The 19,948-nt window shown below is 41.0% G+C and overlaps 1 protein-coding gene across 4 annotated transcripts in view; it reads left to right on the forward strand.

Moving 5' to 3' along the window:
• ano3 (anoctamin 3) overlaps positions 1-19,948 on the forward strand; it is a 50,312-nt gene that overhangs the window by 6,701 nt on the left and 23,663 nt on the right. For 3 of the 4 annotated variants that reach the window (XM_040026919.1, XM_040026916.1, XM_040026917.1), the window contains exons 2-6: positions 11,631-11,837; positions 18,920-19,050; positions 19,175-19,330; positions 19,422-19,522; positions 19,648-19,692. In XM_040026919.1, the coding sequence (XP_039882853.1) occupies positions 11,633-11,837; positions 18,920-19,050; positions 19,175-19,330; positions 19,422-19,522; positions 19,648-19,692 (638 nt within the window). In that variant the 5' untranslated portion in view covers positions 11,631-11,632. The remainder of the gene's footprint in view (positions 1-11,630; positions 11,838-18,919; positions 19,051-19,174; positions 19,331-19,421; positions 19,523-19,647; positions 19,693-19,948) is intronic. The other variant, XM_040026918.1, reaches the window with a different exon arrangement.

Below are 19,948 nucleotides of genomic sequence, written 5' to 3' on the forward strand. Positions count from 1 at the left end.
AATTTTGGCTCACAAAGACCTGCTGAAGCAAAACTCAGCGATTATATTGCACTTCCTGGAACACAATCAATTGCACCATATCGTTAGCTTCATAGCATAAGTGCCTAAGTCATTTTTTTGTGTTTTCGGAAAACAAGAAAAAACTAATTTTCTAAAATTTAGAAAATTAGTTTTTTCTTGTTTTCCGAAAACACAAAAAAATGACTTAGGCACTTATGCTATGAAGCTAATGATATGCATTAAAAGGCATGGAGCTGGAAATGCTGTTTCACCATATGAATCCTTTGAAAAGCTTTAGTAGGATTCCTGCAGCAAAAAATTTAAATTTAAATTTAACAGAAGAGATGTCCTTTTCATCTTGCCTTCAAAAATATCTCACTCGGGTGATATGAACAGCAAAAAAAAGCACAGCTACAGTTAGTCTTTGGCAAAAATGACTCATCTGATTTGTGCTTTCAAGGATTTGAGTGAATTTCAAATGCTCTTTGGCAGACCGATCATGAAGTCAGATTTGTCTGCAGCATGCTGGTGGATCACGTTGAAATCCTGAACACTCTGCAGAAAGTTTTTCTTCTTTTTTTTTTGCTTTAAGCGTATAAAAATTTAAAGGTAACCTGGTTCTTCAATCAAAGATTTAAGTCTAAGCTCCATGCTTCTACATAGCGTTGTGCACTTTGGTGAGAGGTGTGTAGTCCTTCCAGCTGGCTTCTATTATAGTTTGTATGTTCTATATCAGATGATATTCTGCTCATCTTCATCATGGGTGTTGCTTTTTTATTTATTTATTTATTTTTAACCCAGAAGCCCTCATTAGCTTAAAAGGGAGTAACTTTGATGTTTGCGAGTGCTTGTCAGTGGTAGATGGCATCTGTAGGACTGAGGCTGTGCTCTCTTTGCAGTTTTCTACAGTAAATGTTGAAGTTTTTGTGTATTTGTTGTTGTGGTGTGTGCATGCACACGTGCATAAACCTTTGCTTGCACAGTCCAGGGCTGACCACCTGTCCTCTTATGCAAGCAGGCAGATGAGTTTATAGCCACAGACACTAATATCAGAACAGATAATATTATCTGTCTATTGTATATTTAAACAGGCTACTGTAGGATAGTAGGCAGACATCAGTTTTATGTACGATGACTTATTCAGCATGCTTGGCTGAAACTAACAAAATAACAAAAACAAGTCTTGTCTTCTATGTGTGTGCGCGCATGTGTGTGTGTTGTCTGGCAGTTAGTGGCTTTAACACTTTCACAGTCCTTAAATAGTCGGCGCTTGTTTGGTTGCTAGGTTATAAGAACAATGCAGGCAGAAGTTCTGCTGGAGCCCAAAACATATTTAATCACATCCACAAACCCCCGCAGAGTCTGAGCATTTGAGCATTTTAAACTAAACCAAACCTCTGTACAATATGGGCTTGATGTTGCATATTGTATCCTGTAGCTTGTATCCATTCCCTCCTCAGGTGTGTATGCAGAAATGCAACAGAGGCTTTGCAGAAAATCCTGTCATGTAGTGGAATCAGAAGCAATCGGAGGCATAAGTGGATAGTGTGACGTTAAAGCGATGAGGACGCAGATTGGAAGCGAAAGAGGATGTTTAATCTCCTATAATGATGCAACCCAGAGGTCCTGCCAGGCTTGTATAATAGGATCCTGAATTGTGTAAACAGTGGGTAAAAATTTGCCATCTGTGCAGAGGTACGTTTACGGTCAGGCTGTCCGGCTCAACTGCACGTGACTGACAGACGTGTCCGTGGAGCTAATTATAAATGTTATAAACCATTTATGAATTCATGTATTTCAAAGTGTTTTGCTGTTGGCATTTAAAAGTTTAATCGAAGCAGTGACCGTGCTATGTTGTTCTTTGAAACCAGACTGATTAGAGACCAAGTATTTTTTTTAATTGGTCATTCACCAGTTTCTCAAGCACTTTAGCTGGGATGCAAACTTTAGAAATGGGTCGATAGTTATTTAATAAAGTGGGATCACCACCTTTTTGGTAAAGGTAACACAAAAGTTCTTCTCCAAATATCAGGAACAGTATAAGAACATTTGACACTGTTTGGGCTATAATACCAGCAGTGAGATGCAAGAAATATGGAGGGAGGTTATGAAGACCTGCCGATTTTTTTTTTTTTTTTTAGGATTGAGGCCTTTTACAGTCTTTAAACTTCACTGACAGAAAATACAGAAATAGAAAAAATTTGATAATTGAGAATTTTTAGCCCTTATTTGAGCCTTTATTTTGCAAATAGTAATTGTTTTGTGATGGACTCGCAGGCCTAGGCCCCTGCAGCCTTTCAGCATATGGGTCGCTTGCTCAAACAGATAACATATAGTTTTAGCTCCATTGCCTGTTTTTTAAATGCTTTTAAAGCTATTGTAGCCTAATGCCACTGTTTAACCACACGGTTCATTACACAAAAAAACTGTGAGGGCTGAATCAATTATTAGTGCACAACAGAGTCGCCAAAACGGCAATTTTATGACAGCTGAATAAATGCACTGAATACTGCTGCGTGTTAAATCAAGCTTAGGGATGCGTTATTGCACTCTGCTGTGGATCTATCACTTGGCAGGTGTGCACTGAAAACAATCCGCCACCCTTTGCCATCTAATGGCTTTTAAGATCGTTCAAGGAAGCTGTTTGCACCAAAATTCTCATATGACTCATATCATTAGAATAGCCTTCACACCACGTTTTACTGGCTAGGCCTGATAAGGACGGATGAATGTGTTACGTCTCTTGTTCAGGTCCTTCTAATTAAATGAACTTTCCAAGAGGTGATACATCTTCAATGCCTGATGAAGCATTAAGTTTTAGAAGCTTAGAGTTAAGGCAATCTTAAATACTGTGAAGAAAAACAAGACTCGAAGACTCTCCGGACTTTACTCAGCAATGTTTTAAGACTGAATTTCTCATCATCTGGAAGTGGGGAGTCATAACTGTGTATGAAAAAGAAATGTGGTAATCTGTGTGTCTTCAGTCAGTGTTTGCAGGTCTTTAAACTTAAAAAGTATTGGTTTATTAAAGATGGCATCGTTTTGTGCTTCAAACCAGTGTGCCATTCTCCCAGTAACTTAAATGTGTGTCTGTGGTCGTAGTGTCATTGTGTTCCTGAGGTCTGGGCAATCTTTTCCACAGTGTGATCATCATATCGCCCCCCTGTGTGATCAGCAGTAACTGTCGCCATCATCCCTGGGGGTGTATCACAAAAAAACGCAAACAACACTCTCTCACCAGAACTGCTGACACACACACACACATTTTGGAGTTTATTTCCCACTCACAGCATGATAACAAAGAATAGAGGCTATACCAGCGGGAAAGCCTCCTTCGCATACAGTGGTGAATGATTTAATTTACTGTTGTGGATGGATACATCGGCCGGACAGCTAAAACCCTGTGAAGTCATGACATTTGCTTGGTTCTTTATTTTTCTTTGTCCCTGCATGTCTTCCTCTCTGTTTTCATATCTATAAAATGAGCAATCCCCACACACAGCAGACTCTTTGACACCTGCCTAGTTTTTGAAGGTGAAGACGGAGGATGAACGTGTGTTTCTGCAAAGGCTCAAATGCAATAAGCTTCAAATCAAGCCAGCAGACACAAACTGCACTCCTGCTGTTGTCCTGATGATGATGGATCAGTGTAACTCCTCTCCAGACGCACATTCATCTCAAAGAGGAGAGACGTGAGCTTGAACTTCTGCGTGGGTGCCCAGACAGGTTTCTGTAGCAAGTGTCAGTTATTTATACGCAAGGATGCTGACATGAAACTATAGCAGGTTAAATATAATATGAACCTTATAATGATGATAATAATAGCTGAGTACAGTAATAGGGCTGCATGCAGAAATTTGCAGTGATTTGAAAGCTGTTACCAGTCACTCCACCCATCATCCACCCTAATGCAGAGAGCTTCGACCCATTGTGTTCCAGTGTTCACAAGCAAAACGGCTTTTTGTAGATCTGTGTCCTTTAACTTTAGCAGGCAGTTAGGTGACTACAGTATCGACAGTGTCTTACTCACAAAAAACACTCTGACATTGCACTCAGGATCATTTCCAGTTGATAGGAGGATGGAGGCAGCTGGGCAAGGTAGTGCTTCAAATGATTTCAGAATATATTCTACTGTGGCCAGGCTTCATGTCAAGTATTGTTCAAGCAAGCTTTTACCTGACACCAGGGGGAAACTGTGGACTTGTACAGGATATTACAGACACTGAGCAAGTCCTCTCACCGGATGTGGATGAACAAGAACCAGTTGGATAATGAACATATGTGATTTCCCTTCACAGCTCACCCTGAAAGGCTCTTTGAACCTCATGAAGTCTTTAAAACAAGACAGAGGCCCCATCGTGCACTTGGCTGGAGTATTGCAGTATTCTGTCTGCACACAGGCCCGTACTTGATGTGAGCCTGCAGATTTTCGGACCTCGATCATATTTGTTTTTTACATACTTTATGCTCCTTAGAGGAGGTGCATTTGTTCATTCCCATGTGCTGTTGCCTCGGCGTTTTACTGCAAATGTCAAGTCTGATGGTGCTTGATCCTGCAAACCTATGCATGAGTAGGTTTGAGTCATCTAGAATCGTACTGTTTAATTTGTGAGGTGTTTGGAGGAAAAGCTAATTGTGTTGGTCACAAACGTTAATCCAGGCCACAGTGGTGGTGAGGGAGAGGCCATAGTTGTTATTTCAGGGCCATTTTATTATGGTAATCAAAAAAAAAACCTGTGTTTGTCATCAGTCATAAATGCAATTAGTTTCTAAAAAATGAAACTGATGAATGGTTTACTACATGAGCTTTTCTTGTTGCTGCCCCACTTCCGTATGTCTGTTTTAATGGAGGGATTCTATTCTTGAAGTTAAACCAAGCTAAACGCTACAGTTAAGAATCACGTGGGCTTTGAAACACGCTGCCAAACTCTCGAGAGACAACATCAGTCACATTAACACAGACTTCTAAATAAGTCTGTCCCAGCAGCTAGCAGAGAGAGCACTCAGGTCACATTATTATCATCTGAACTGATTCTGTCAAGATTTTATTATATAAGAAAAACATGAAGTATTACACACCCAGAAAGTACAGTGAAATATAACATTAATGGTGATGATGATAACAAGAAACACTCAGAGTGAAAATCTCCCCTGGGTAGCTCACTCTCTGGGTATTCTTTACTTTTAAGGGAATATTTGTTTTCTTTGTAGTAGTGCAGGAAAATAATGTATTTTGAAAGAAACGCAGATGTGAAATGTGAAAGTGAGGTCAGAGGTCAAATGCATCCTTGAATGTGATATTTAGAAACACCATATACCAACATCATTTTCTAAATGTTCCCAAACAAGCAAAGGCAGCAGAATTTCAAGCATAGTTTTAAAGATAAAAGACATTTTATGAAGATTTGAATTTATTTGACCTTGAAGAAAAGGTCAGAGGTCCAAAGTAATGTGATGCTGTTGAACGGCAGTAAGAAACATAGTTTTGAAAAGCTGTATATAGCAGTATTATCACTTTGACCATCACACCAATCTAGTGGCCTCAGATGAGAAGTCAAAGGTCAAATGTGACATGATATTTTAAATATTTCTACAATAACAGCACACACCACACTTGGTTATTCAGGGTTTTTATCCAATTTTGACCAACAAATCATTGAGTTGACATTTAAAAACAATTCACATCCTAGAAAATAAGAAGAAGAAAAAAGCTTCATCATAAAAAAGCCCACAAACAAGGTTACATGTTCAGAGTTGCAGTGATCTATTCTGACCAACTCTCTGTGAGAGAGAGGGTTTGACAGCATTTATCCAGTGCGTGACGTCTGGTCTGAGTTTTACTTTGTTTTGCTTTTAGAGATGAAATAACAGAAGTGCCTTCGGGTGAAGTGTATTTTCCTTTTGAGATACTCCTGCTGTTTTTTCATCGGAGGCCACATATAGCACTTAACCAAAGTGATTGTGTGTCAAATGTGAATAGAGAAAAAAATAATGAAAAACTCAATTATCTATAAATCACCGTGTGTCTTGAAAAAATATATATTAATTAAACATCATGAAGAAAATAATGGTGATCCAGCATGGAGGAGTGACTCGCTTTGATAATTTAAAAAGTGTTATCTTAGGATGCAATGAAAATGTAAACTAATCAATATGAAAAAATCTAATTTTTAAATGTAATTTGGTCTAATTAATATTTTTCTTTTGTAATCTGATGACACAATCCAAGTGATGTTTAATCCTTAAGTACCTAACCCCAGCATTGTTTGAAAAGGCCTTGATGCAGTGTTCCTAATTTGAAAGCTGTGACAGCGAAAGTGTTATAAGCTGAACAAGGATGAATAATTCAAAGGGTAAAGCAAGGAAACTTAGAGGCATGATGGGAAACAGCCCACTGACCTGAATTCTCTTTGTGCAACATCCTTTCACATAAAGCCTCAATGCCTCATAGCCCTTTTCAGTGAGAGCGGACAAAAGTGACTCAAAGTGACATCCCGCAGAACTTTACGTCTGTTTCACCGCACTGTTTTTAATATCTCACTGCTTGTACCTGATCATCAAATCCTTGCTGTTTTTCAAATCAACCGTTTGCTCTTCCAGCTGGCTCAGAGTAGAATCGCTGCATTCACACCTAGACACAGTGCTGTGAAGCTGTCAGGCGTACGCCAGACTTATCATATTATGACAGAATTAATCAAGAGGAGCATAACGATCTGATAATCATCCTCCTTTCTTGGCTTTAGCATTTGTCACTAACATTTGGAGGCAGTAATAGAGTACACAGTATGCGATCAAACAGGCACATGTATACGGTATCATACCCACACACATGGACAGACCTGAAAAATCCTTTTAATCTCACATTAAAAGACCGTCATGGACAAGCTGCACAGGAGAGATCCAAATCCCAGATCACGACCCTCCCTGAAGCTCGTCCAGCTTCACGTCAGATGAGCCTGAGTGGGTGTTTGCGAGAGTGCACAGAAACTGTCTTAGAGACTTTGTTGTATGCTGATGCAGAGAGAATTTGGAGGTGTTTTTTAACCTTATCACCTCACAGCGAGCGTCTTTTTCTCTGAATAGTGGGCGAGTCCCGTACAAAACTCGGACGTGCACACATGCACGCACAGTCCGAGTATGCACATGGGATTAACTTTCTCCTCACAAACCAGTTTAAGCCAGAACACAGCGAGATTAAGCATTACTAGATGAACCCCTTTTATATTTATGTCTTACACGGTGCACCGTCTTCAGATGCTCTGACAGCAGAGTACATAGATTCATCCTGCATGACAAAATTGGGCCAATATTATTGATCAGGCCAGTGATTGTCAGATAACTATTATCATATCCCTAATATCCACAGAGTCTGATTTGAATGGTGCTTTTATCATCTCTAAATCATCTCAATTTTCACAGAAGCAATTTCACACAACACCAACTCCAATTTGTGGGTCTATTTTAAACTTTGAGGACCCATCGAGACCACCAAGCAGTGCCCCCGCAGACCAATTAGCTCACTTTGCTCTGACGTATCATCTCAGACATGTTGAGTCTTGCTGCTGTCTTTTAAAATAATCGGGACGTTGTTTGACTTTTTTAACCTTTATGCATAAACATAAGAGATTCAACACAGAGTCAGCTTATTGGACAGTTACATTGTATAAGGATACAGCCACTCTTTAATCTAATCCACTGTGACCAGTACACTTTAGGCCTCTAGCCACTTAAGCTCTCAATGATTTACTCCAGTCATAAAGCAAAACACGCGCTGAGCCTTTTTGCTAACCGGACCGTAAAAGCTCTGTTTTCTTTTTAAATGTTAGTGCAGATGTAAGTGTCACAATAAGTCTCCCTACAGAACAAGTGCTTGACAACCTACAGCTCTGAGTTGATTAGAAATATCGAAAGTCCTTCCAGAAACAAGTCTTGTCACTAGTCCTGCCATCTTGAAATGCCTCTGGGAACTTAGTTGCTCAGTTATTTTGAAGCATTGCCTTTTAGTGGCCACTGGGACAACTTGTATAGGATCACCAGTCATATCTGACACTTAAAAAGTTTGAAAACTTTTCCCCAAAATAATGTTTTAAAACTTGGAAGTTGTGCCTCTACAACTGTCTTTTGAATTGATTTATCCCGCGGATTTCAGTCTCTGCATGTAATGACTCTGATAATGCCTCTGATGAAACTGACTGAAACGTTAAGCGTGCTAAGGAGGAACCTTTGTGATCCCATGTTGTTATGAGCCTGAGGACAAATTACATGATGAAAACAAAAAAATAATTTCCAGCCCCCATGTCGTGTTTTTGCTGACCATTCAGAGTTATTTTTAAATCCACGCTCTTGAATGGAGTGGATTTTAAGCTGTAAGCACAATTTTGCTTTAATGCATTGAAGTTTTTCACTTTAATAATTCATTGTAGATGTTAGCTAGAGCTTACGACTTTCATTCATTTCATATCTGCGGGGTTATTGGGGGAACGAACACCATGATTGGCCGACATGTTTGCATATTAAACTGGCTTTATTCTCACTCAGTGCTGAAAAATCCCGTGATGGTTGGCTGAATGTTAAAAGCATCAGGGGTCATTAAGTTGTTTCCGATTCGAAGCTTGCATTTTTGTTTTATTTCCCCTTTGTCTTTGGAGCTGGGGATTAATGCTGCACATTTACAGTTAAATTCATTAACTGTAAAAAATGAAGAGCAACAGGATGCTTTAAACTTTAAAAGGAGAAACTATAACATACAACTTTGCACCAGGCTATAACCTTTTAAAGTTGGGCCCTTGGCAGAGCAGCCACTGTGGCCTGATTTACCAAAATGACCCTTGTTTATATAAAGCAGTCTGCTGCCTTAGCCTACGGGCCAAAGGCAAATTTTTCAGACTCCAGTGTTGCCAGCATATCTCCAGATAGTTTAAAAAATGGATGTCTGGCTCAAGACATCCTGCCGCGTGCATTAGTCATTGTTTACAAATGCAGATGATTTCAAAAATCTTATAAGAGGCAAAACTGTTGTCATGCAGCAGCAAATGAATTTCAGATTGTGTATCAGCAAATTCAATCCCTCTTTTGCTTTCTACATAACTCGCTTCAGTCCAAACTCTGAATAATCCATTCAAACTTTTTATTTTTTACACTCCTACATTTTTCTATTTCATCCATAAAAACTACAAGTAAATCCTTCTTAAACCTCATCACTGATTTAAATTTAGTCTACAAGCAGACTCTAAACAGAAACCAGGTCTGATACCAAGCATCTTGTAAATTCTGCATATTCGCATGTAAATATCTGTTTATTAAGATTGTGCAGACCAGCCCAGTCCAGAAGAAAAAAAGAATCAATTAACTTAAAGCGGTGCTCTTTCATTACCAGACTATATTTAAACAATACTAACCATGCTAATAGTGGAAACTTGGTCTCAAGCTGCTTCCAAGCTTTCCTCCTCGTTATGTCATCAAGGAAAGCCCACACCACATGGGGGTCAGTTTGGTCCTTCCTGATTTTAAACCAGAGAAAGTGCGGCCTAGAAGACAGGTGAGAAACACGAAAATGAATTAAAATCTTCTTCAAGATCTCATATATGACCCTGTGTTCAGCATAACACTCACAGGTTTGCACGATGGAAGGATAAGGATGACTGCGGTCGACGAACACTGCGTGCCACGCCCTCTTTAATTTACAGGGCCTCCCCATGACAATCCCATTCAGCTCAATGTCATGAAAATGAATTCTTGAACAGCTTGCAGCTCGGGCCCTCACTGTACAGAGAGTAAATGATCAATTCATGTTTCACTTGAATGTTTCAGGAAGGTCAGTGAGTGAATTCATCACTGGATGTGAAAAGAAGTCACGTTCCCATCTAAAGACAACGCCTTAATTTCGTTAATAAATAAGTCAGGAGCTGCAGAGCTGAGGCTGAAGGTCATTTACAGTGTTCTGTTTCAACTGATGGTCGTTCATTATTCTCATTAACTTCTCTCTTTACAGTTCATCGTCACAGTGATGAATATTCTGTTAGCGCAAAGCTAATCGGGGTGTAGAACAAGTTAATGTTATTAAATGTTTATTTGTTCAGGCGGTTGGAGTGCTAAGGCACTGCTGGTCTCGAGGTACTGGAGTGTGTCATTTGATGGAAATGAGGGAGTGCTGATGGTTTTAATGCACTATGAAGGACAGACATTATCAGTGGAGCCCATAAAAAAGTGGACCTTTTGACAGAGATTTCTCCTTTCTTTTGTTTTGTTTTTTTCATCCCCTCTCATGATTTCAGGGCACTCAGTTTTTTTTTTTTTATGTTTTGTTGTTATTATTACTGGTCATATATGCTGTTTTGTAAGATACAAGCAAATATAAAAATGGTGAATGCAAAGCAGATACAAGCAAGGAAGTAAAATGATAAGATGAATATTTTATATAAACTTGTAGCAGGTTGACTAACTCTCGTGTTGCCTCAGCGATGATTCATGATCTGCTTTCCATGGGGAGTTTGCATGTTTGTGTTGGTGTTGCTTTTCTATGGGTGCTCTGGTTTCCTCCCACAGTCCAGAGACAAACACTTTAATTAAATGTTGATTCTGAATTGGGCTGTTAGTCATGTGATGTAGCTGTTAAAGGTGTAACCCTACATCTTGCCTAATGTCAGCTGGGATAGATTTCAGCCCCACTGTGACCCTGGTTGGATAAATGATTAAGAAAATGGATGGAAACCTGATAGGAAACAGCAGAAAGAAACTCATTAATGCTGTAATTGATGTACAGCATGTCAAGTTCTTCTTACTTTAACATCTTACCAGGGGTGTTATTTTACTGTTTATTGACTTCAGCTGCTTTATTGAAGAGATAATCCAGTCATGCGGTGTTTATTATATTATATAAAACTGGCTGACCCAGAAGAGCTGGATTTATTAAAGAATTATCCAAACTGATGCAACATCAAATGTCCAAACTGAAATGCCATCATTGTGGTGATTTCCACAATGTTGTACAAGCATTGAAATTGGAGAACAGCATTACATGAGTGTTGTCCACTTAGCCATAACAAGTAAGCTTACTTTCTGTTGAGCGGTGCTCCTTTCATATTTTCTTATCACTTTCTCATTCATTAGCTACTATGCTACCAGCTGTCAACATGTAATCTAACGGTGTGAGTTGTGATCAGACCTCTTCCCTGATTATTTTCAGAGACTTTCGTGGTAATACGTGTAACCATCACATACCACATGGACTTTAGAGCACCACTTTTGTAGTATTGCTGACTTATAATGAAGTGCTGATGTAGTGGTGAGTAGTTCTCTCTGCAAAATTTTTGTTTTTTTGATGCCTCTTTGAGAGCTTCATCAACGAGCGCAGCCAAAGCCAATCCATCCTTTAATGCAAGTGCATCTGATTAAAACATATTTGTATTATTCTATTTGCCGTATATAGAAATATAAATTTAACAGTGGATCTGTGTATAAATTGTACAATATGACATAAAACTAAGTGTATAAAACACTTTCTTTTTCTCCATGAGCTAATCTGAAAAACTCATGCATGGAATTTTTTCAGGCTTGGGAGATTTCCAACTGCTCTTCTTTCTTTTAAGCAACTATTGACATGAACTTTTCCTCCGTTTCTTTTTCCTCAGGCATGCACACAAGCATCAGCGAGATCCTGAAGGAGAAGAGCCTAAAGCCGTCTCGCCGCAGTCTGCCCTGCCTGGCCCAAAGTCAGACTCATCCAACCAACCTCAACCACTTCCTGTCTGTGCCTCTGAGCCCAGAGCCTAAACCAGAGGTTGAGGGTCTGAGTCAGAGCATCAGCACTTCCTGCAGCCTCCTCCCCCCACAGACAGGTCAGTCCGCTGTCAGTAACTCACACGTTTTCTATACCCATTAGTGGACGAGATGCTTCAGTTATTAGAGAGCGCCTACATCAATTTAAATTGATCTTGCGAGATATTGAAGCTCACCATGAAAGTATGTGCACACTTTAACATTACAATATCATACAACTGTAGGTTTAATCACCGTGTCTTGTTTGCTTTTAATTTGTGACTTCTGCTCTTCTTTGCTGGCCAAAAATTTAAAAATTTAAAAAATAACTTAAAAAAATCTTTTTTTTTGTTTATGTTGACGAAGCTTTATTTTTTTTTTTTAAATGTTTTTTAAAGATCCACAGCGATCATGGTCTACAGGGTCTCCTAATAAATATACAGTGGAGGAAATAATTTCTTGATCCGGTTAATGTGCTTCTTCTTTAGTCACTTGTTTGTTTTTTGGTGGTATGATTGCATGTTTTGGATCACTGTCGTGCTAGAAGACCAACAGTTCTGGCTGAGGGAAGGAGGTTCTCTTCCAGGATTTTATGGTACATGGCCCCGTCTAATGGCCCCACAGTGACGTACAGTTATCACGTACTCTAGCACAAGAACAGCCCAAAAACATAACGTTTACATTTCCATGCTTGATGGGGATAGTGTTCTTTGGGTTTATACTCAGCATTGCTCTTCCTAAAGAATTATTTCCCCCAGTGTAAGTGTTTTCTGTGAAGTAATTCTGTTGTATACATCACAGGTTGTATAATATTTCCAAAAAAACAAAAGCCTCTGAAATGTTTTCACCATTATCGCCTTTCATTGTCTGAATGACATGTTTAATTATTTTCTCCGTACTGTGGACTGATTGTATTGAACTTTAGGTTCAACAGGAATTGAGCTGGGCTCTCTACACAGATTTTTATATTGATGGTGGTATTTAAGGTTTATGTGTAATATTGATGGAACAGATTGTATTAATGCTGCAGGAGATTTAGAAAACACTGCGCAAAGTCGCAGCTGCTCGGAGCACGTTCCGAGGGAATGCGATAGCGTGGGAAAAACGCTGGTAATATAAATACAGTATATTATTGTTATGGGCCAGTACCACGGATGTGCCTGCTGGAGACGAAAATTACTCTGTCTCATTAACAGCTTCAAGAATATTTAGAGGCCACAGACGGTGAGAGTGCTATTTTTTTTCACAGCATGAAAACTAGTGCATGCAGCACTTCAGCATATTGGTATTTTCCTGACCTTGAAATGCCCTTTGTCTGCATACTTGTTATTTTGGTGCGGAGTGCAGTGTGCAAAAGTGGGATTTGATATAAGAATTTCACGCTGTCTGCACGAGGTGTTTCTATTCTGGTGTAAACCGTCTCTTTGACACTGTGCTGGAAATAGTCGTGTGAGGAGCAGGTCTGAATTTTTTTTTTCCTTTTTGGCTCAGAGTGCAGACAGAAGGAGAGAGTGTAGACAGAGCAAAAAGCAGGAGCTGGTAAACAAGGAAGATCATCCATCAACAGTATCCCACCTGTGGAAAGTGACAGATGTTTTTCAGTGGTTCTCAAGCTGGAAGACAAACTGCTAGAGAACTGAAAATGTACAGCGGGTTATATTTTACTGCTATTGTTATCATTTTATCGCACCTTGAAACAGGAACTACAGGCATAAAAATCCACACAATTTTTATTTGAATGAGAACTTGAACAGTGCCCACATTAAATAAAGACAATTAGATCACACTTCACCTTAAAGGGACACATTCTGCTCATTATTCCACCTCCTTACGTGTACAGAATGGTGACAACTGCACGCTCAAGAAACCCTGCAGCACCTGTGGTGAACCACTTTGGTCCTTCGAGCCGGATATGCCGCACCTGCATGACATGGCTGCCTCCAGAGATCAGGATGATGCACGAAGTCCCCGTCCTAGCAGGATCCATCGAATCCCTGGACATCTGGTGGACTATGAGTTGTCCTACCATATCCGTGGGCCAAGGCTGTCACCCAATCTAACAGAGGAGGTTATGATGGCACCGTCAGACTCCTAGTACACAAGGAGGCTGGATGTGGAGGAGATAAGATGACGAAGAATGGAGGATTGTCTGATTAATATCCAGCATCAGATGCGATCTCTGCAAGTGACTGTAGCAGAGTCCCGCAACCTTAACAAACGTGTGCAGCGACTTGAGCAGCTCACCTCTCCAGTGCCAAAGGGGACATTAATGGAGGTGGAACCAATGGCTTCAGCTGTCTCTACACCAAATCCTACAGCCAGGGAGCCCGAATCAATTCAGGAGGGGGAGAGAATTACAGAGCCCGTCCGTGTGATGTCAGCTCCTTTAGCCCCAGTCCCTGGCACTTCCACTGCACACGTTGGGCCACCCACAGTGCTCTCTATGGATAGATCAGCGTCTGCCCCGAGATTCACTTCACCATGTCCTGACTATCTTCTCACACCAGTGCATCCAGCAACTCCTGCTCCACCTGCTGTAGCCAGCACTGTAGCTCCACCGGCAATACAGATGTCTGGGCCTCCTGTGCCATCGCAGACACCTCAACCAGACCCTCCCTTAGTGGCTCAGCAGCAAACCACGTGAGTTCAGAACCCAGTATGTTGGAAATGTTGATTGCATCCTCCTATGGCCTCCCTAAGCCCAAGCTCACTGTTTTCAGTTCTGGGAAGGAGAGTGACTTTGCCTTACTGAAGAAAGGACTGGATAGTGTTCTTGGGCCTCACAAGCACTTGTCCGAGGATTATAAGTATCAGATCTTGCTAGATCACTTGAAGTTCCCAAGTCCATTCCAAGTGACTAAACGCTACATCCATGACCCAACTCCATATACTAGTGCAATGAGGGCTCTTGAGCAGAAGTATGGTCAGCCAAGACAACTGGTACAGAGTGAACTCAGCACCATCCTGTGCAAACCCAAGTTGGCCTCTGTTTATTATGGACCTGAAACCACAGCCACCAAACCACCTGCTGTGGCCCATCCAGGTCCAAAGGCTGTTGCGATGCAGAAGAAAAGTGAACGTTTCAAGCCTTACTACCCTTTCTGTGAAGGCACAGAGCATTACTGGAGTGGATGTAATGAGTTCTCCCTGCTGGATGTGGCTGCGGTTGTGGACTGGATCAGAGATAAGAATAAATGTTGGAGGTGTGGCCGGAACCATTCTGCTGACAACTGCACGTTCAAGAAACCCTGCAGCACCTGTGGTGAGCAACACCTCCTTGTATTACATGGCCTCACCAAGGCTAAAGAGCAGAACCTCAGTATCCTGACCATGTGCACAGCATCCAGTGTCATCTATGTTGACCATCCCAGTCACTCTGGGAGAGTGATGTTGAAGGTGGTAAGAGTTCAACTCCACAATGGGAAGAAAACCATGGACACCTATGCTGTGCTGGATGACGGTTCAGAGAGAACCATAATATTGCCTGCTGCTGTGAAGTTCCTCGGCCTAGCCCCAACAGACGAGGCTCTGGCCCTCCGAACCATCAGACAGGATGTCCTGCAGCTGCATGGGGGAAGCATATCATTGGAGGTGTCCACTAAAGCTAAGCCGAAGGTGAGGCATCAAATACTAAATGCATTCACAACAGAACAACTGGTTTGGGCGGAGCAATCTAGCCCAGTGGAAACACTCAAAAGGAAGTACAGTCACCTACAAAGACTTCCCCTCACAGGTTTCAGCAAGGTGAAACCTATGATCCTGATTGGATCAGATCACCCGCACCTTATCACTCCAGTATACCCGGTGATTCGTGGACCACCTGGAGGGCCAGTAGCAGTCTGCACAGAGCTGGGGTTGATGCTGCAGGGACCTGCCAAGAGTCTTCCTCATCCAGCGGCTGGACAGGCATGCTTGCACTCATCATTCATCCCACAGACTTCAGAGCTCTCCAAAGATGTTGAGAGGCTATGGCAGCTTGACGTCCTCCCGTTTAGGAATGAAAAGGAGGTCACCAGGTCAAAGGAGGACCAGCAGGCAATCGACATTCTTGAATCAAGGACAGTCCGCGTACAGGTAGAGGGAGTCCACCGATATGCTACTCCCTTGCTTCGTCGCACAGAGTTTCCTCAGGTGAAGGCACCTCAAGAAGCTGTCATGGCTCTTCTGAGGGCCAGTGAGCGTCGGCTATGAAAACTGGAGAAGGCAGGCTATCCACTTTGTACAGAATGGTGTACGTCAGTTTAATGCTGGGTGGTGCTGCAATAGTAACTATCCTCGGTCAGAAGGAGAGGCTGACATCCAGGGATTAGATTACCGCAGGTGGAGTTTATTGGCGGTCAGATGGATGGTACAGGGAGGTATGGCATACAGTAGGAGGATGTGGGGGGGTAATATGGTGTGGTTTGTTTATGTGACGCACACCATCCCCAACAAATACAGGGTGGGCTATTTGCTTCCCTTCCCAGCAGCTCTCTCCTCAATCGTTAGCCCAGGAACGAACGAAGACCATCTAGCTCAGAAGTCCCATGAATCCCATCACTGCCCAGAGGCCACTGGGTAATGTAGTTCACACTAACACACTGGCTTTTCTACATTACGTCTATTGTTTGACTCTACTCCGCATTATTAACAGTCCAAAGTAATCCTTACTTATCTCAGACTGGTTCTTGGTGCAACACCTCAGTTAATACACTCACAGAAAGAAGCTATTTTACCTCTCTTCCCCCTGTAACAGTACACCTGACAGAAAACAGGGAGAAACATAACCGGTCCCCCTTAAAGATAAAAAGGTTTTGACAGTTAACATCACATTAAGTAGCAAGTATTTCTGCTCATCTGTATTATAATGATATTTTTTCCAGATGTGAAATAAAATGGATAAATCCGCTCGCTTTTTACTTCTGAGCCTCTTCATGAATCAGCGCAACTGATCAGCTTCAAATATTCATATTAGTTTCACAGTGTAATTGGACATCTGGTCTCCTTTCGGATTTGTTTTACTACCAAATATTAGCCAGACTTCAGTCATTTTTCAACACAATACTTTTATTTCTAAATGATAAAAAAACTACAAATATTAACTTTAATTGTGGGGAAACTTTAAACTAGCTGCTTTGTTAGGTACATCTTACAAAGTACTGAGTGTGGACCCCCTTTTTCCTTCAGAGCTTCCTTAATTCATTATTGCGCATATTCATAAAGGTGCTGGAAACATCCAACACATCCCCAAGGTGATCTATTAGATTGAGATCTGGTGATTGTGGGGGCGTTTTGAGCACAGTGAACTCGTTGTACCAGTTTGAGGTTATTTGAGTTTTGTGACATGATGTGTTGTCCTGGTGGAAGCATCTATCAGAAGATTTATCCACTGTGGTCATAAAGGGCAGGCTGTGGTGGTTAAACAATGCTCAGTCGGTACTAAGGGAGCCTAAAGTGTGCCACAAAATTATGCCACCATGAGCATGAACTACTGATTTAAGGCAGAATGGATCCATGCTTTCATGTTGTTTATGATCAATTCAGAGCCTACCTTCCCAACACTCCTGCAGAAATTGAAACTCATCAAATCAAGCAATGTTGTTCGAGTCTTCTCTTGTGCACGTTTGGTGAGGCTGTGCAAACTATATCCTTGGTTCCCTGTTGTTAGCTGACAACAGTGACTTTCTGTGTTGTCCATCTGCTTCTCTGTGTTCAGAGATGTTCTGCATACATTGATTGTAACGAGTGGCTATGTCAGGTATTGTTGCCTTCCTGTTAGCTCAAAACAGTCTGGCTATTCTCTTCTGTCATCACCACTCAGAGAACTGCTGCTCACTGAATATTTTCTCTCTTTCGGTCCATTTTCTGTAAACCCTGGAGACAACTGTATGTGAAAATCCCATTAGATCAGCTTTTTGTGAAATACTCAACCCACCTTGTCTGGCACCAACAACCATGCCACATTCAAATCACCTTTCCTCCCTCTGTTATTTGGTTTGAACTTCAGCAGAAGGCACACTCTACACCTGCCCCACTTCATTAACAAGCAGTTGAGCGGGTGTACCTAATAAAGTGAGTATAAATAGAGAATTAAAACAAACTGTATACAAACTGTGTACACCAGTAGGTGTAAAGAAGGTTGTCAATTTAGCTCCTCTTTCTGGACTAGATTTGTAGACTTGGGAAGAAATGCTTTAATACTATTATAGTTTCATCCTGTTTGTGCTGGGGAACAGATATTTCCTTCCATAACCTCCCTGCATTCGACATCTGACACATGTGAAGGCGAGTTGAAAACATGTGGAGGTTGTTAGCCACAGCACGTATAAATGAACCCTATGCTGCTTTTTTTCCCCAAACACTGAAATTTTGGCTCATTCTGATCGCTCTAGAAATCCAGACAAAAACTCCAGGTCACAGGAGCAAGGTTAGCTACAGAAAAAGAAGTAGAACCCATACAGCAGCATTGCTTCTCTTAATATGGATTTCTTATACTTGGTTTCTGCACATCAGTATCAAACAATACACTACACTGATAAGGAGGTAAAGATACAGCTGCCTGAAGAAATTAGCTAATGAGCTGTCACATGTACCTGAGAAAGTATAACTTGTGCTGTGCTGTGAAATGCCTCATCTCCCATGTCACGCAATTACAGAGCTTGTATTATGAAGTTTAGATTGTGTCATAACTTCCCACACAACAAGTATTTCTTGAGACTAATAAATCATTTTGTTTTGCACAGCAAACACATTTGCCCTCATAAAATGGTGAGCTGAAAAGCTAACACACATTTTGCTGCAGAGGAATAATCAGCAAGGCAAAAAAAAAGCAATGCTGGGACATTTAGAAAATGAATTTATGGCACAATATTTACTGTTTATATTGTGTGGGCTGGACAAAATGTTATTTGGTTTGCACATATCAAGGCAGGAAATAAGATTGGGGCTTTTTAAACGTCGGTGCTCGGATCTGTTAAATTGCATCAACCTGTTTTCAACCTGACACCCACGTTTAAATAAGTTAGCTCTGAGCGAAATAAAAATCTAATGTCAGCGTTGGCAGCCAGATTAGGGAGAATATTGACTTTAGCAAGAACAAAGACCTATTGCACTTCAGGTACTCTTAGTTGTTTCTTACCAGTTCAGTAGTGTTTTTATTGGTCCTGCTGTGACTTGTGTGCAGCAGAGGATGGCAAGGATCACTTTGTGGAGGAGTCTGAAGTGAGTACGTGTGAAACGAGGGCAGACGAGTCATTTCTGCTGCAAAAGCCTGTCACCCGTGCTAAATTAGAGGCCCGCACAGATTCAGTTCAGGTAACACACTTTCACTGATCCACCTGAATCATCACAAAATGTAAACTGATGATGTTCCAAGTTATTTTGGCATTAGCACACTGAGAAGCAGTCCTTTGTGTTGGATAAAACTTTGTTGTTCCAGAGAAAGAAACCAACGGATTCATCCGGGCTCTTTTTCCGAGATGGTAAAAAGCGCATCGACTACATCCTGGTTTATAAGAAGTTGAGTCCACAGGTGGAGAAGAGGTGCACGTTTGAGAAGAATTTACGAGCTGAAGGTCTGATGCTGGAGAAAGAGGTAAATATACCCGGGAGACTTTTAGTTGCTTTATTATTTACTTAAATCTCCCTTATTCTCAATTCCCTGCACTCCTTTTTTGTTTCGAAAGCCTTCCTTGACGAACAACGACATCATGTTTGTGAAGATCCATGCTACCTGGGACACGCTTTGCAAGTACGCTGAGCAGATGAATATCCGAATGCCTTTCAGGTAAATAAAGAATGAACCTTTTTAACTCTGAAAAAACATAAAAGTAGATGTTTTTGTTGTTGTTTTTTAAGCCACAAGCAACTTTACACAGTCTTTCTAACCTATATTCTTGTCTGTTATTAAAGAAAAAAATGCTACTTTACAGACTGGAAGAGCAAAACCTTGGGCAGGTAAGTCGATTTAAGCAATAATTTACTCTGAATACATCTGTGTCTCTAATCAAATCCATAGGCATAGGTGTGTCTGGGGGATTCAGTAGTAAGTTGGATGATGGACTGAATTTTTGAGTCTGTGAGGAACAGAGACGGTGGAAGATTGAGTAAGCCTGTTTTTGTCCTTTTGCAGCCCTCAAAGTGATAAAGTATGTGAAAGTTGAGTGTACTGTACATATAGAGCATTTATAAACATTGGAATTTTAAAGTTGGA

This window comes from Simochromis diagramma, unplaced genomic scaffold (assembly GCF_900408965.1).
Source record: "Simochromis diagramma unplaced genomic scaffold, fSimDia1.1 OVJJ01000293.1, whole genome shotgun sequence".
Taxonomy (NCBI): domain Eukaryota; kingdom Metazoa; phylum Chordata; class Actinopteri; order Cichliformes; family Cichlidae; genus Simochromis; species Simochromis diagramma.